Source organism: Brassica napus, chromosome A6, assembly GCF_020379485.1.
Source record: "Brassica napus cultivar Da-Ae chromosome A6, Da-Ae, whole genome shotgun sequence".
Classification (NCBI taxonomy): domain Eukaryota; kingdom Viridiplantae; phylum Streptophyta; class Magnoliopsida; order Brassicales; family Brassicaceae; genus Brassica; species Brassica napus.
The window spans coordinates 25,667,853-25,685,705 of NC_063439.1; the positions used below are offsets into that span (position 1 = coordinate 25,667,853).

The following is a 17,853-nucleotide window of genomic DNA, read 5'->3' on the forward strand; positions in this document are numbered from 1 at the left end:
AGACTTTTCTTTTACATGTTTTTTTAAAAACTATGCTTTTATATATGTTATTACTTATTAATGAAAATAATCAATTTAACTTAGTAAGGGACAAGTTAAGTCCCACCAATAATCAGCTACTTATACAAAAGCCCTTAACTTAGTTCCTTAACACAAAAATAATAATAAAAAATGTTAAGGGCCCTTAATCAAGTCCCTCCCATAATGATGCCCTTAGAGCATCTGTATTGGAAGGCCCTTAAGGCATCCCTTAGGGGAAGGGGGTGGGAACCGAGGAAGAAAGAGAAGGGAAAAGCCCTTAATTAAGGGCTGTCCCTTACTCTTCTATGACCAAAAAAAAAAAAAAAAAAAAAGCAGAACAAGGGACTTTCTCTCCCTCTCTCCTCATCCCACCAATACAGATGCTCTTATGGGTCATCGTGAAACACTTAACCATTGCAATAGGCTCAGTTAATCCAGTTGCTTCAGCACATCTACAACTTGAAGCTTACAAGATTGAAATCTAAACATTAAAAGTAATTTAAAAACTTTGTGTAATGAGTAATGAGCTCAGGTTTAGAAGTGTCATATTGGTCAACATTTATTTCTGTTTTATTTGAAATATGTACGTATTATTATAAAAAAAAATAACCATATACTACATATTTATTTCACATCTCGTCAAAAGTCAATTTTATAACATTTAATATTACCAAATAAAAAATTTACGTCACTCCAGCGTTATCATAAATTAATTAATTAGAAGAACTGAGAGAAGATCAATATTGTTAAATTACACAAGTTGCATTTATACAAAACTGGACATTTAAAAAAATATAAATTAATCAAAAACAAAGACATAAGAAGAGAATTAAGCAGCAGCAGTTAATCCAAGAAAATCAGCGGCGGACTTGGCCATGATATGCGCAAATTCATTGAAACTAATCACACCGTCACCGTTAGAATCAGCCTCCGTCATCATTTCCGTCAACTCACGGTAAGTCAACGGATGCCCCATTTTAGCCATTGACCCAGCAAGTTCCGCGGCGGTTATCTGACCGTTACCGTCACGGTCGAACGAGCGGAAAACCTCCATGAGCTGCTCCTGGTTAATGAGCACCTCCTCGTTGAGATCCGGCATAATCGCGACGACGAGCTCGTCGAATTCGACGGAGCCGTTACCGTTACGGTCGATTTGGTTGAGGAGGAGAGAGATCTGATCGCCGCGAGGTTTGATTCCGAGGGAACGGAGGAGAGCGGCGAGCTCGAGGTGTGTGAGGCTTCCGTCTCCGTCCATGTCGAAGCGAGCGAAGATGTCTTTGAGCTGTTTGATCTGATCGGTTGGTTTCGAAGACGCCATTTTGATGGAGAAGGAAGATAACTTTTTGGAGAAGTTTTCAATTTGGGGATGAATAGTTCTTTAAGTGGGTGGATAAAAAGCGCGTTAATGGAGACGAAGTTGAAATAATAAAATATTATTATTGCTGTTTGTGTTGTGATTGTATTGTATTCCCGCGTCGTAAATTAAAATTTACATTTACATTTATTTTTATTTCATTTCTAGATGTGTTTGATTTTTATTTTTTTCTTTCAATTATTGACGGGATATTAAATATGTGGAGACAGATTAAAGCGGATTGACGGTGAGATCATTAATTCGGAAATTGGGTAGGAAGCACATCACACAACTATATTCTTGTTCAATAATTATGCTTCTTTTTTTTTGTTATATATTAAAATGGATTATTTGGAGGAAAAGGTCCCGGAACTTTGGATGTAATAACACCATAGCCTAGAGTTTTTTTTTTCATAATCTGGGAATATCCGAATTTGAATGCCCGACTACTCCTTTAGAGACCGGTCTACCGGTGATAGGCAAACCCGGTTATTCTACGTGGGAATTAGATACTCAAATCGTCTTATCATACTGATGGATAAATCTAAATAGTAAATTTTGAATACATAGCGTATAACACCTTTCCGAGCATGTATTACCATATGACCACAAATGTGTGGTTAACCATAGCCTAGAGGTTTCAGGATTGACTGATCTTTACTGCAAAATAATATTACATGATGATGTTTAGACCAGAATTACAAATTTTGGTCTGGAACTTTTCAATACTCTTTCTGTTTTTTTTTAATACAAGTTTTAAAGTTTTTATACATATTAAAAAGACATATTAAATTTTTATTATTAATCCATTGTTTTTAGTTGATTATTTTCAACAATTTTTACTAGTAAATTCAACAAACACAACTATTTTTTTGAAGTTTACAATTTATAATTTATTACTCCATATAATGCATTGAAAATGCAAAAGTACACCATGATGAGGTTTAGTATGCCAATTTAGTATGGCAGTGATCATGTAAGTGAATGCCGATGGATTTTATATGATGATGGAACCCGATTTTCGGACCTAGAAAGTATAGTAAGAGCATGTCCTCCTTACTGCCTTACACTTGAGGTTGGAAGGAAAGGTTGTGGTTCATAGAGTGTTTGCTTAGAAATTAATGGTGTAGAACAGTGATTTTTTAGATGGACTTTGCAACTTGTGCGACTGTTGTGGACGACCAGAAAGAATGGCCGATATTACTGTCTTTGTTGCAAGAGTTCTCTTATCTTAAAGGTCTGTTTTCATTTTTGTTATTTCTTGGGTAGTCATTGTAATAATTTTCTTATGCGTAAGAGCACACGCCTCTTTGTTTTCACACATTTTTAGTTCTGTCCTGAATTGATTCTTTTGGAAGGAAGCCTTTTCATTTCTTATATCCTAATAAACAAGAACGTTGTAATATATATATATATATATATATGTTCAGATGGATATTTACTACAGTTTCTTTGATTTCGTAGTTTTGTATTACACATTGCGTTATTTAAAATCGACTTTTACGATTGTCAATGTGACAAATATCACATACTACTTGTGTTTAGTACATATTTATAATCTAAATCTTTCACTATGTTTGAGAAATGTTAGTTGCTTATTAAACCATGTATGATGCGGATGTTAACAGAAGAAGAACTTGCCAATTATATGAATTTTTTTATAAAAATTTGGCTAATATAAAATGGATTTCTAGGAACAAGCAAAACCCCAACCTAGTGGATATTTTTATTTCCACTAATTTCAATATGTGAAGTTGTGAATATATAATCCAATGAGTAGAAATTTTCTTCTATTATCTCATAACGACTTACAAATCTTAAGTCAAAGTTGTCATTAACACAACTTGACATTGACGAAGAATATTGAATTCTCTCTTGTCCCCAGAAGCTCCCAAACAAAAACTCACCATTCTTTGAAAACTCCTCCAAAGATTTTTCAACTTCTTCAATACACCCAAAGCCTTCCATCTCTATACTCATAATCTCTTTTCTCCATTCCGAATCAACCCCGGTTTTTTCTTTACATTCACAACCGAGACCCATTCTTTTTCTTCTTCGGTTTATCCCCCATTTTGTGTAGCACTTTCTCGTGTTCTTGACCAGCTTTTGAGGAAGTCCAAGGAAGATGAAGATCGCGATTTGGAGAACAAGACAGTTGCAACAACACGATACAACGACGCAATCAGCTGCATATGTGTTAAAATCTTCCATGGAATCTTGAATAAGAGAGTCGAATGAGAAATAGAAAGATAATAGAAGAAATTAAAGAACAAACTATATCCTAACATATTGTAGTAATTTAGGATATTTGGTTTGAAGGAACTCCTTTGTTCTTTGCTTCTATATGGAAGACATTAAGAAATGGATAATCAAGGAAGCAAAAACATAATAAATGAAGTTATTTGGAGTATTATTTAGGTAATATAATGTGTGAACAGAACTCATGAGATTACGATAATGGTGGTTAATTTTTCTTGAATAACACTCTACCTTTATGTAGCCATTCGTTCAAGATATTCTTTTGGTAGGGTATGGACGAAGAAAATGAGTTTATATCAGATTATAAAGCCTTTTCTGATTTTTGTAGCTAAAAATAAATTATTATTTTTAATGTGTATGCTGTTTACACATTAAATTCGAATAGTTCTAGAATCTGAAATGATCATGTGATTACAAATCTTTCTGGAAAATGGCAATTATCATAACTAAATTATAAAATAAGTTTTTTTTTGTAACTGAAATTATAAAATAAGTTCATGTGAACAAAAAAAAAGATATTAGTTCAAATTTCTTTGTGAAAAGCTGTCCATTGTGTACACGCGAAGTATCTTGTTAATAAAGATCAAAGCAAAGGTTATGTGATCCGGAACATCAATATAGGGTGAAACATTGATGATACGTTTGGCAAATTGTGCATTGACCTTTTCTAAAAGGACCATGCCTAAGTGATCACCGGATAAAGCTATAGTATGGCCAAGACAATAAACTGAATCATAATTAAACCATGCTTAATTTGAACCATAATCGGTAAGACTATATTTATAGAATTATACAGCGACAGTTAGAGAAATCAAATGACACTTTCATGAATCTTTACATGAATGTTAATATTCGATTTCATATCAACAGTGTAAGTTCTAAACATGTGCTCAGAGTGCATTTGCACTAAGTCCTTCATTTTTGTTTTTGGGAATTTGTTTACAAAATAGGATCCTATTTTGATAGAAAGTATATATATTAAGGTTCTATTTCAATTTACAATAGTATAACTACAGTTTGGAAAACTTTTTAATCTCAGGACCAGACCCATAGTTATTTGAGCCGGACCTGAATATCAACAAGTTTTTTCTTTCATATCTACACATTATAGAGAAAACAAAGAAAAAAGTTTCTCTACATGAAGTGTAAGTGGTCGAATTTCTCTAACTTCAACCATGTTCTGTCATAAAATTGTTTATCGTTCAAATCGGTACAACCGCTTTTATTACACTAATCAAACCCATTAGCAAGTCATGGTTTCACGGCCTCATTTCTATCTGTTACCGCAAACCTCAACAAGCTCATCCAATCACTATAGCTATAGCTATAGCATGATCAGAAACGATATGTCACGGTTCTTTACTATATTTGCCCTTTCATTTTAGTCATTAGTCTTGCCTCAAATTGGCCATGTATAAAAAAAAAAATTCAACTTGCATCAAGTTGATTCAAATTTTGTGTTAATGTATCATGTTAAAATCAGGAGAATACTCCACTAAAACAGGTTATGGTTTGGCTATGACGATTGATCTGCCGGAGGAGACTATAAACGAACCGGTGAACTGGCTGACTCACATTTGGAACGTCAAAACGAGCCCAAAGCTGAGAGATTTCCTGTGGAGGGTGGTGAAGAAAGCTATCCCAGTTAGCTCCAACCTGGAAAGAAGGGGCTTTCCGAGCTTCAACTGCAAGAAGTGTGGTATTCATGAGGATGATCTACACGTTCTGTTTAAGTGTCCCCTAGCAAGAGGTCTGGAACCTGGTACCGATCGCTCAAAGACCACTCCCAACTACAACCTCGGTGGCAGAGCTTTTCAAATGTGGAAAGAACTATGTTCCACTACCACCGGTTGGTTTGAGCTCTCCGCTCTGGCCTTGGGTTGTATGGAACTTATGGAAACCCAGGAATAAACTTTTCTTTGAGAATAAAGTGTTCACAGCGCAAGAGATTGTCCTTAAGAGCATCCAAGACGCTAAAGAGTGGAACAATGCTCAGAGTACTAACAAGCACGGTCCCCCGTGTAGTCTCGAGCTCCCAACCACCAACGCTCTAACTACCCTCCTCCAAAGATCCAACCGGGAGTTATGATCTGTAATGTCGATGCGGCTTGGACTGAATCTACAGGAGGGTGTGGCATAGGTGGAGTCTTCTCTGGCGTCAATGCGGGTTCCCTCCCCAACATCTCCGAAGCGCATGGCCATGTTTCGTCAGCCTTAATGGCAGAAGCCATCGCTGTTCATCGTGCCGTTTCCCTGGCTGTCTTTTCAAACGTCCGATCCCTAGCGGTTCTATCCGACTCCTTAACCCTGATCAACTTGTTGAAGAAGGGTGGAAGTCAACCCGAACTGTTTGGTATCATGTTTGATATCTATCATTATCTTGCTTTCTTTGATGTTATTTCTTTCTATTTCATATCTAGAAGCTTTAATGGTGAAGCTGATTCAGTGGCAAAATCAGCCCTTTCCACCTCTGTATTGAACTCTGTTGTGGGAGCTTAGACTCCCTTTGAGATAATGCAATGTTTGTTTGTCCAAAAAAAAAAAAAAAAAAAAAAAGCTTCGACCAAATCAGTTAATTATGCCAATGAGTCGATGACTAATGATATTATAGTGGTCCAAAATTTTATGGGCCGACCATATCCAAAAATCTACAGACCAACCGTGCCAGTGCCATAAATTAATTAATGCAGACCTCCTATAAGTGATTAAGAAATAAAGCAAGTTCAAGCCAGAATCAATCAATATAGCGCCAATTTTTCCTGCATAGGCCCATGCAACAAGCTTAAACCAATCTGCTCAGCCCTACCAATGACAGATGAATCGAGAGACGGATTGAACATAAACAGAAAGCAAAATCAACAGTTCAGGGTTAATCTTCTTTTGATTAAAGTTTACAAAATATATGTTTTTGGAGTGCTTGTAGTAGCCAAACATTATCAAAATTTCAAAAGCCGAAACTTATGTAGATGAGATGGGCTTCAAGCCCTCTAAAAGCTTTATCATCACATAAAGAAAAATACATAGAGATGCTCTACCTCTCAATTCACGAAAACAGTGATTAGGAAAATGCTGTTTCTCTGTAGTCTGTAGATATGAATGAGTTTGAATGCATTTTATGAGTTACTTTATCTATATGTGGTTCATTTTGCTAACTTAGAATTTTCTTTCAGATGAGTTTGGATGCAAACTGATTTAACTATTGGGTTGTACCATTTTCTTACAAGAGGTGTTCTACTCGGTTTCCCGCTAACATCAACTTAATGTTGAATTTCTACAACATAAAGTTTCAAGGAAAGCTGGTTAAAACTTAAAACCACAAAGAAATTCCAGCAGCATATGACATCAACAGACCAATAAAGACACATAAACTCGGTTATAAGATTACATAATAAGACTTTGGTTAAAACCGGTTAATAGTTGAGTTGTGTTGTTACACTCATAATCTCATGTCTATCCTTTAAACTCACAACACTTGCAGTCCGATGCATCCATATATATATATTCAACAAAACAAAATGATAAACCATTAGAAAAAAGAAAAAAAAACTTTTTTAACTAAGATTGACATCGGATCACACAACACCGTAACTCCACTGCTCCTTACTGGATCCCATAAAAATCATCTCTTCCCTTAATCATCATCATGATGATTCATGAATCCCTTTGATGATGATGATGTCCGAAAATCCACTTCCATCCTTTGAAGCTCCTTCTACTCTTACTCAACTCTCGATCCTTCGTCGTTAACCGGCAAGACCCTCCTCCACCGTGCTCCAAAACGCCGTCGTTCACCACCACTTCTCCTCCTCCTACTCCTCCAGAGGAATCGAACTTGAGATCAATGAAACCAGGCTCTTCTCCTCCGGTAAAGTAACTCTCTTTCATCGACATAACCCTCCTCGTGAAACCCATCGCCGACGAATCGCTTTTCCGATGCTGCTCCTCGTTGACATTGCTCTTCCTCGGCGCCGCTTCGTAGTTGCTCCTCCGCGGATGGTTATTTATACTCTGTTTATGCTCTGTTTCGCTGAAGTTACTCCTCCGTGGATGCTCTGTTTCACTGAAGTTACTCTTCCTCGCCTCGAAACAGCTCCTCCGCGGCGGCTCCGATTCGCTGAAGTTACTCCTCCGCGTCTCCGTCGTCTCGCTGAAATTACTCTTCCTCCCTTCGAAGTTGCTCCTCCGCGTCTCCGTCGTCGTATCGAAGACGCTAGAGCTTCTCGCGGCGGAGAACGAGCTCCTCGCGCCGGAGAAAGACGACACGTCTTCTTCAGACCCGTTTAAGTACACGTTGCCTCCTCGGAAGCTGCAAAGCGATCTCGATCTCGAAACCCTTAGTGTCTTGCCGTCGTTGTTATAATCCAAACGCCAAGTATCGTTGTTGTTGTTATCATCGAAAGGTCTTTCCTTTTTTGGATTAATCTTCCTCAAGAACCTCCCGAGTCTCGAGAATCTATGATGCTTAATCTCAACGCAGCTGCTGCTACTTCTCTTGAACACCACAACCTCCTCTGTTTTTCGACTCTGTTTCGTCGTCTTCCTCTGTTTCGCCGTCTCCTCGTCGATTAAAGAAGAGATCCTGACGTTTCCGGCTTCCACGGCGGCGTGATTAGGAGAGATGTCGGAGCAAGAGCAAGAAGAGAGTCTCTGTTCGCCGCACTGGGAGCATACGAGGTTGACTAAACGGTCGTTGAGACAGTACGGGCAGATTCCGACAGGGGAAGCTGATGGATGTTTCCGACAAGAGAACTCTGACGGTGTGCTGTAGTATAACGACACGTCGTCGTTTCTTCGCTCGTTTGCTGTTCTCTTTCCTCTGTCTTTCATCTTGGGCAAGAACGGAGTCTTGAAGTAGAACAGAGATAGAAAGTTTCCAAATTTGGAAATTTTGGGTGCTTTGTTTTTGGGTGGTGAAGATCCAGAGGAGTGAAGATGACGACGATCGGATCTTAAATTAGGAGTTTCTTTTAACTTTTTCTTTTTTTATGTTTTCTCGAATTTTGATGGGAGACTGAGAAGATTTGAAAGAGTTGGAATGTGTAGTGAAGCTTAGCTATAGGCTTCGAGAGTGTTTGCTTTAGCTTTACGTTTTCTTTTTCTTTTCTATTTATTTTTTGCCCTTTTCAATTGGCCCACCGAGTTTTTTTTCAAATTAAAGTTCATTATAAATGACTGGTGGTTATTGTTTATGTCAATTATTTACATGATTATTGACACCATATCCTCAAATTTGGGCAATTTTTTACTGGTTATTTACTTCCTTTAGTGTAAAAATATAATATGCATTTATCTGAATTAATCTGGGAATTGCATACAGAGTCGATTCCAAGCATATGATAGTGAAATACTGACCTATGATCTCAATTTTTTTTTAAAAAAATTACATGTATATATATTTCAAAATTTGTTAAAAGCTATTTTTTGGCCGAAGTGTTTATATCTCCAAAATCTCATGACCGCTCTAATTGCATAGCAGAATTAAATGGAAGTCTAGTGACATTAGTTGGTTATTTAGAATGGGGTTTATGAATTACTAAAAGTAATTGGGGAAATTTACATAGAGGAGGTCACAAGAAACATATAATTAATCGGTTAATAAAAGTTAGGAAAAGAAAATAAAAAAAAAAGAGAGAAAGAAAGGGAATATGATCAATAAAGCGTCTAAGGGTATCTCCAATCCCACTCTATATTTTACTCCAAAATTTAAAAAATGGAGTAATGAACAAAAAATAAAAGGATTGCTCCATTTATAGAGTAATGTTTTTAGTTTTTGTTCATCACTCCATTTCCCACTTCATTTTCTCAAGTTTGGAATAAAATATAGAGTGGGGTTTGAAATGCTCTAACTAGGGTTGTTTTGTTTTCTTTCGTTTTTGTGTTGAATTTGGTAAAGCCGAGGAAGAATTTAAATATCAAACTCAATTTAAGTTGATGTGATAGTATTCATTTTTTGTTTTTTTTTCCTGGTATCTTTTTATCTTATCGAATTCATTAATTTTGTAGCTACGATATTGATAAATAGGAGAAAACAAAAGTTAGAGCACTTTTATCCCTGAAACGTGGTTGGGTTTCTAATTTTTAATTTTTATTTTATTTTTTCTGATTTATAAAAAAAAAAAATTAAAAACAGAACCAATATACGTTTCTTCTTCTGCAACAATTGAAGATGGTTTTGGCAAAAATCGTGAGCCCAGCCCCCCTCCCCCCCAACATAAGAGACGCTCAGTATACTGCGATGGAAATGCTCTTACAACATTATTCTAGCTGTATCTTTCCGCTAAGGCTTGATCGTTGTCTTCAGAATCCTTAGGGTATTGCAATGAATCCAACTCTATTCTACTAGTCCGTTATGAGTAGCACTCGATTCCAAGAGAGTAATTCACAATTTTATAGAGGAACCAAGCCTACGTAGTACGTACACCAATAAACCAATCACTATTTGGTTACTTGGAACTATTTGATTATGACAAGATGAAATTTTGTCGATTTTGGTCGTTTTATATGGATCATTCTAACTAAGAGTAACTCCATCCATGGTATGAGAATGAAGTTTTCAAAAAGTGATTATATGCTAATTAATGTTCAAATGATGGAAGAAGTTCCCAAAAACTTTAGATACCTATTCAATAGTTTTCATGGGAATCTAAGGTTTTGAGAATTCTTTTGATCGATTTAACATTAGTTAGCATCTAATTACTTTTTGAGAATTCCATCCTCATACTATGGCTGAGGGTGTTCTAATATGCACGCCAATGTCTTAAACCGTCCAAACGTGTATGTGTAAAAGCAAAAAAACATTATTGAACAAATAAGCGGACAATTACAAAAGAGATAAGAGAAAAATATAGAAAAGGCCAAAAAAGATGGAGTGGTGCTAAAAATAAGAGAATTAAGATAAACATTGAGTACAAGAGGGAATGTATACATGGAGATGAATGAAGTCCGTATTAGGTCTCTTGTCAATTTCTTAATTAAGTCTTTGGGTTCTTCTTGGTTACTGTATATTGAGGAATCTAATTAAAAGTCAATTTGATGTAAACATGGTACAAACGAGTGGCAAAAGTAGATAATAGGTGTCGATCAGTGTAGCGAAACATTTAGATTATAATTCACTAACCAATGTTAAGTTAGAATTGAAAAATATAATAGAGAGATGTCATCTAATCAAAATAATTTTTTTTATCAAAAGTCTTTTAGTAATAGACGTGAACGGACTAGTTTCGTCGAATCTAATTTGTATATATATATAATAATGATTAAATTGTGCATGCTTTGTCCTTTTCACTTGACATTTAAATGTTCATTATCTAACATGTTCTTGCCAACATTATCTATACTTTTTTTATGATAGTGAGTATGGATCCAACGTGAATAAGAACATTCTTGGTAAGTCTGAATAAAATATAAGCGTAAATATATAAACACTATGGTTAGATAAAACTTAAAACTCATTCCTGGGTGATGCGGTAGAATAAAGATTAGAGAAATATAGTATAGAACAAAAAAATAAGTTTGACTTTCATAAAAGAAGAATAATTACCAATCATCTATTGAAATTTGAAAGCATAGCATATAACCCGAGGTATGGTATATTGGTATGGCCCCAAGAACATAATTTTGTTTTCAAAGTTATATATAATACATGTGTGGTGTGTTTCTTCTGAAACTCTGGAAACCTGTACCTAAACTGAAACGTGACAATATCGCGAATGTTGCGTCTCTATTGAGTTAAAAGTGATGGACCTCATGCCTTTAATGTTTTACGTGACGTGGTGGAGTATGCAAAATAAATATTTACTCCATTGTCTATAAAATGTTTTGGTACGTTCAATATATAATTTATGTGTTTATATACATATACATATATATATATAATTTATATTACATATAAAAATCTAAAATCCAACAGTTTATTATAAGCAGCAATCCTCGATAACAAAATCACCAAAACTATTTTACCAAAAAAAAAATCACCAAAACTAAAATTTAGTGCACAAAATTAAAGAATGTTTAGGAAAATATATGAATGAAATCTAAAACCATAAGTAAAATAAATATAAAATCATTTTATAAATTTTAAAATAGAAGGGAAATGGGTGGGTTAAAAAGTGAGATAATGCAAAAGTTGGCACGCCCTAGGCAGCATGCTTGAGCAATAGACATCATTTGGGACATGTCAATGTTCTAAGGTATGTTTTGTCTCTTTTAATATTATTCTACATCTACATTTTTTAACTAAAACAGAAAAGGAATTTCGGTTTGAATTTTGCTGCGTATATATGTGTTAAATGTGTTCATAATCATTGTGTTGTATTGTTCCGTTGTTCATTAATTATGTTGTTTTGTGTTTCATAATTGGGTTATTCATTCCTAAAGACACAAGATCTTGCTTTTCTCGTTTACTTAAGTTTAATTATCTTTTCTACACATTAGGACACTACCTTAAGCATTCACATGTCGGTTCAGTGTGGCTAGCTCTAAACCGGCGGCCGAAACCATATGTACCGCCTAATAGTATCATCTATGTTCCCCATGTTTTAATATAAAGTATATAAGATGATTTCCAATAATTTATTTTATCGTCCCGACAAAGATCTATAATACCACCCCAGCCATGTCATAGCAAAAGACGGTATTGTGTTATACAAAAGCATATATATATTATATTCCGATTCTTTTTTTTATTGTAATAAAAATTAACACGAAATTAAATTTCCAAAAACTAAAAGTAAATCGCGATAAGACCTCAAAAATGTAATCAATATAACCAAATTCATAAATAAATAATCACGAAAAATCATTCTTTTTCGTAGAAACGTTACAAAAATAGTTCTACATGAATTACCTATTTCGACCAAACAAAATAAAAACATTAAAGGCTATTCATCCAAAAATATATCGATCAGTCGTTTAATTTCAGTGAAAAAAATAATATTAAGATTCGTGTTGGGATTTGCATTATCCTCCCTGGAAAGAAAGAAAGAAAAAACGTTTAAGAAGCAGATGAACAAAGACACTATTAAACCAACACACAAGTTCTTAAGAACTGGAAAAGAATAAATCTAAAACCTATATAAACAAACATACCTTGAGCTTCCTTCAAGCTTCTTTACGTGTAATCCTGATGAAACAGTTCAAATAAAATCAGGTTGTTGTAAACTATAATGATTAAAATGGTACCAAAAAAGAGATTATATTATACAAACCTGAAGCAGTAGATTCCAAGTGCAGTAGTGATTTCATGAATGACTGAGGTTGCAAAATGCATGTATAGTGCCATTGTGAATATACAATAACCAAGAAGCACCCAAAACTCATCCACAAGAGCAACCCTACACAGAGATTAATAGTATTAAAGACTAAAAATCTGATAAAAATCCACAAAGCAAAGAGAACAAAGAAGATACCCGTTGTTGAGTCTAGCGGTTAGAGCATTTGCTAGTGCAAAGGGAAGGTAAAGCAGTGACTGTATACAAGAGAAATGTTCATGAATACTATGAAGAAAATTACTGAAGCAGTGACTGTGCAAAGAAGAACGAGGCTTATAGGATTTTTACCATGCACATGTTTGTTTTTAATCCTTTTGGTTCATCACATATGTGAGCTAGAATTATTCTTCCCTGGAATCATAAACCATTGATTTAATGGCTCAGCTTTCGATTTCATCATTTAACAATGAATACAGATACAAAACAAGATTGCTTTACCACAATGAATCCAAATGCAAGACCAGTTCCCAGTACAACTAAGTGAGGGTAGTTTCTTATGAGATCAGTTGGAGACAAATAGTCCCTGATTAAGACAAAGGATACCGATAAGTCTCAATGAGAACTGAGACCATGTTAAAAGAATGAAAAATTAGAAAAGACATACCAAATCAAAACTCCTGCAAGTAACCCAACGAATGGAAACAGCTGAATACACAAAAAAGATATCTACATTACACAAAGTTATATAAAGAAAATGGAAAATAAGAGTGTCAATCATATCAGACTATACCATAGATAATGCTACAAACATGCTTCCTTTTCTTGGCTGTATAACTTTGTATACATTCGACACGCTGTAGAATAAAGATGTGAGCAGAGCAAAATGCATAGAAAGAGTTTGAAATACAAGATCATTGAACTCTCATAAGACTCACCTGAATGCAAGTGTTGGTATAACAGCAAAAGCAACCATCGTTATTAGTACTACTCTTGATGTTGTAATCTCTGTAAAAGAACAAGAAATGTTAAGGAGACAACTTTGGGATACACACAAAGATCAAAAGCTTACCGCTCAAGAAGGGCACCCAACTAAACAAGGGGATAGACTCTCCAAACTGCTGAGCCCACCATTCAGCACCTTCAAGACAGAAAACATAAAAGATTAAAAAAAGGGAATTGCTAGTGACAAAGAGGTTGTTGTATAAGATTGTTTGAAGCTTTACCAACAATGGCTGTGAAGAAGTGACCACAGTAAATAAGTGCAAGACCTTCTGTAGGACCATTGACTACCGGGAGAGTCAGTATATTGGTAAAATAGCTAAATGACACAAAAGGGTAAAGAGTGCAAAGTTAATTAGAGTTTCATACAAAAAACAGAGTTAAGCTGAAGAAATGTAACACACTTACGTTTCCCATGTAGATCCAATAAATGGAATAGCTGATATAATCCAGAACCAGAACGTATCTCTTCCACACATGGCAGTACTCCCATATGCCATTGTTTCAAACTGTTCTTGCAAAAATTGAATCAATAAGCTAAGAAAAAGGGATATAAGAAGAAGAAAATGGGAATGTAATGCATACCGCACAAGCAAGTGCATCACAACCTACAAGAATTTGAAATGTGTGTTAAGAAGAAAGGGATTGCTTTCATTGCTAAGAAAGAAAGATGAAGGTTGAGAAAGATAAGAGTACCGTGATCAAAGAGCTCTCCGAGTGGGCTACTGGAGTTTGTTCTTCGTGCTTGTTTCCCATCAACCGCATCAAATGTCTAAAAATATCCAAATAAGTCAGCACAGAAGACTACTTGATATTTAAAAACTAACAAGCATAGGACTCAGACCTGATACAAAAAGAGAAGAAGTCCATGTGCCAAGTGAACCCATCGAGGAGGAGGAGAATCCAACTGAGGTGAGTATACCTAAAGATGGTTCCATATGAGAAAAGCAACGGGAAGCTCGAGAGAATAAAGAAATCAATCAAACTCACATAGCCTAAGAGCGCAGATATGATGAGAAACATGAACCCTGTCAGTGTTATCTACAAGACAAAAAACACACACACAAACCGTAAGTAACAACACACGACAATGGAGTTAAAATGCGAAATTGGATTGAGTTATACCATGTTGGGTCTGGATATGGATCCCAAAGAGCACACATGAAAAGAGAAAAACAAAAAAAGTTAGTCTCAATCATTCATTCAACACCTTGAAGGAATCAAAACAATGAGATCTCAAGAACTAGAACCAACATTAAAGGAGGGGGGGAGGGTACTTACGGCATCCAGAGAGGGAAGATTTTGACAAAACGATTCCAAAAAGGTTGGAGAACGTATTTGGCAAGATAAGAGTGATCCACACCACTGTATTTGTGTCTATGCAGAGCTGCTACCCCATGTGCTCCTATGTATCCCATCTTCCTTATAACCTCAAACCTGTCAAAGATCAAACCAAAGCATGGATCTTTCTTTGTCAAGCCGACCACTTTCCAAATTTTAAGGAATGTCAAAGTCACACAACAACAAAACGAGCATGACCCATCTCAAAAAGACCAGATTTTTGAAAACGAAATCGCTTCAAAATTCAACCAACATACATGAACATGAAGAAGAAATTAGTGTGCAAGGAAGGATCTTCGTATGAACGAGGAGCAAATCTCGATCCAAAGATGGCGGAGACATAAAGGGGGTGGGAGAGAAGAGTACCTGCGACGCTTGGGGGGGATGGAGAAGTGTTGCAAATTACGACGTAGAGGAGACAGAATCTGAGAATGTGCAGAAAGAGAAAGAGGGAGAGAGAGAGCTTTGGTTTGCCTCTGTTTATGAGAGAATATGAGTCTCTCTCCTTCTTCTCTCTCTCTTCTCTTGTGAGTTCTAAAAGAGGCAAAGCGGGACGAGAGTGGCAAGAGGAAGAGGAGGAGGAGGGCTTTGCGTCTCTAACCTTCTTTTTTTTTAAATTTATTTCCTATATTTAATTCCCTTCTTTTTTTAAAAATATTTGTTTATTCTTTTTTTTAACTAAGAAAAGAATCTTATATAATACTTTTTTCATTAAGGCCTGTTATAAAATTTACAGTATAAATTATTAAATATATTTTTATTTGGAGGTTAACTTGTTCGGAAAAATAAAATAAAAAGGTTTTGTTTCACTAGTCCTATGTTTTTATAAATTAAGAATATATAAATTAGGTTTAAGAAGTTTTTATCAGTTTTTTTGTGACCACTATTTTTGTCGAATCTTATAAATACCAAATCAAATGTATGAGAACATGAGTGGACATTTTTATGATTTTCTTTTAATTACGTATCCAATGGTTTTTATATGCAAAATTGCTTGAGATACGTTAAGTTGGATACCATTTTCAAAAATAGATTCAATCAGAAATACTACTCTTTCTATTTCTAAATATAAGATGTTTAGGAAAAAATACACATATTAAGAAAATTATTTTTTTGTTTAAAAAATATCATTAAAATTATAAAATAATTGTCTTTCACCGTTCAAATGGATCAAGATCTCCCGGTGTGATTCACAGAGTCATTATAAGTCTGTAATTAATGACAAAAAAATATTGTATTCAACCAATTACAAAATAGATTATTAAATATGATTTGGTTACACAGTTTTTAATAAAGTAAAAATTAACTAGAAAATTAAAAACATCTTATATATTGGAACATCAATTTTTTTTGAACATCCTACATTTATAAACATAGGGAGTATAACATTTGGATTTTTGGTGAAGGGTTATTTTTAAGGTTTAGTATATATGAGATGAGTACGAGTTTATAAAATTTTATGAATAATTCTTAAATATTTTTAAATGATTTAAGAAATTTCATTATATTTTTAATAATAAAAAAATATTTATAAATTTTTTTATTATTTAAAAATAAATATCAAATAAATATCAAATTTGAAGTAAAATTATAATTTTTTTTATATATATTTTTTTGGTCTATTCGAGTTACGTGTCCTAATCGCTAGAGATTGGCAAAAACCATAAACGAAAATGCGTGCAAGATTGAAAGAAATGCGAACACTGATGTATTTATGATGTTGATTGTTTAAATAGAAGATAGAACTAAAAGTATTTGCCTATTCAAACTTTTTTCCTTTTTACATATACCATCATATAGTGTATATATACAAAAGAGACACATGTTGTTCTATAGATTTCTATATTTTGAAAAGTTTAAAAGAATCGTATTCTTCTTTCTTCTATTTATTTTTGTGTTGGCCTCAAAATGTTTCTCTGAACGAATATGGCATCTTCATTTTATATTTGTAGACAAAATCAAAGTTGCTTTCTTTTACGAAGTCCACAAAATTTTACTTTTCAAGTATTGTATACGTTAACAATTGATCACGACCTATCCATGACTTATCTTATATTTAAAGATCTTATATATAACTTTATAAATAGTACGAAAGTATGGGAAATTCGTATGCATACGCGAATTATTGCAACTTAAGATAATCTTTTATTCAAAACGGGGCAGGATGTTGTTTGTACATTTTAAAATATCGATGAAACCAAGACGTTTCGCCATCACTAATTTGTATTTTTGTCGAATAATTGAGTAGTGGTAGTATCTTATATTACTATTTGTTGTTGGAGAATAAGTTTAGCTGTTTTTTATTTAAGCAAGTTGGACAAGAACGATCACGTGTCATCATATATAATGCTTACGAGATCTAGTGCAACCCATTAACTACTCTTAGCCAGTCAATGAGTTTAGTGAATAGATAGCTAGCATAGTTTGTTCTTCAAACGAAAGCGTTTCCTTTTAATGAAAACTTTAAACTAACTTTATAGTAAGGCAAGCCAAATCTCAGTAATGGCGTATAAAATTACTTCAGAGTTCAGACTAAAAGATTTAACAGAACGAAGCAAACAATCGGTCATTGTTTTTAAATACAAAGGATTATATTACTTGCACGGGAGTAGATTATTAGCTATCTTTAACGAAACTAAGAATATGAAAGGCATATCGATGTAACTTGGA

General features: G+C 34.5%; 4 protein-coding genes across 4 annotated transcripts; all 4 read right to left on the reverse strand.

Annotated features, from left to right (window-relative positions):
- Positions 1-720: 720 nt before the first annotated feature.
- LOC106352444 (probable calcium-binding protein CML16) lies at positions 721-1,558 on the reverse strand. Its single transcript, XM_013792076.3, has one exon. It carries the CDS (start codon positions 1,337-1,339, stop codon positions 851-853), a length of 489 nt encoding a protein of 162 aa, XP_013647530.1. The 5' UTR covers positions 1,340-1,558; the 3' UTR covers positions 721-850.
- A 1,512-nt stretch (positions 1,559-3,070) lies between these two features.
- LOC106352443 lies at positions 3,071-4,084 on the reverse strand. Its single transcript, XM_013792075.3, has one exon. The coding sequence runs from the start codon at positions 3,584-3,586 to the stop codon at positions 3,089-3,091; it is 498 nt and encodes a 165-aa protein (XP_013647529.2). The 5' UTR covers positions 3,587-4,084; the 3' UTR covers positions 3,071-3,088.
- Positions 4,085-7,015: 2,931 nt separating this feature from the next.
- LOC106349394 lies at positions 7,016-8,798 on the reverse strand. Its single transcript, XM_013789350.3, has one exon. It carries the CDS (start codon positions 8,459-8,461, stop codon positions 7,286-7,288), a length of 1,176 nt encoding a protein of 391 aa, XP_013644804.2. The 5' UTR covers positions 8,462-8,798; the 3' UTR covers positions 7,016-7,285.
- A 3,589-nt stretch (positions 8,799-12,387) lies between these two features.
- On the reverse strand, positions 12,388-15,803 carry LOC106349393 (choline/ethanolaminephosphotransferase 2). The gene is made up of 19 exons (XM_013789349.3): positions 15,550-15,803; positions 15,124-15,279; positions 14,968-14,977; positions 14,833-14,883; positions 14,687-14,764; positions 14,539-14,614; positions 14,428-14,450; positions 14,251-14,351; positions 14,067-14,161; positions 13,913-13,981; positions 13,779-13,848; positions 13,634-13,697; positions 13,508-13,548; positions 13,342-13,426; positions 13,192-13,254; positions 13,042-13,100; positions 12,841-12,966; positions 12,722-12,755; positions 12,388-12,601 (listed from the first exon to the last, which is right to left on the reverse strand). Exons 2-18 carry the CDS (start codon positions 15,258-15,260, stop codon positions 12,734-12,736), a joined length of 1,170 nt encoding a protein of 389 aa, XP_013644803.1. The 5' UTR covers positions 15,261-15,279; positions 15,550-15,803; the 3' UTR covers positions 12,388-12,601; positions 12,722-12,733.
- Positions 15,804-17,853: the final 2,050 nt, after the last annotated feature.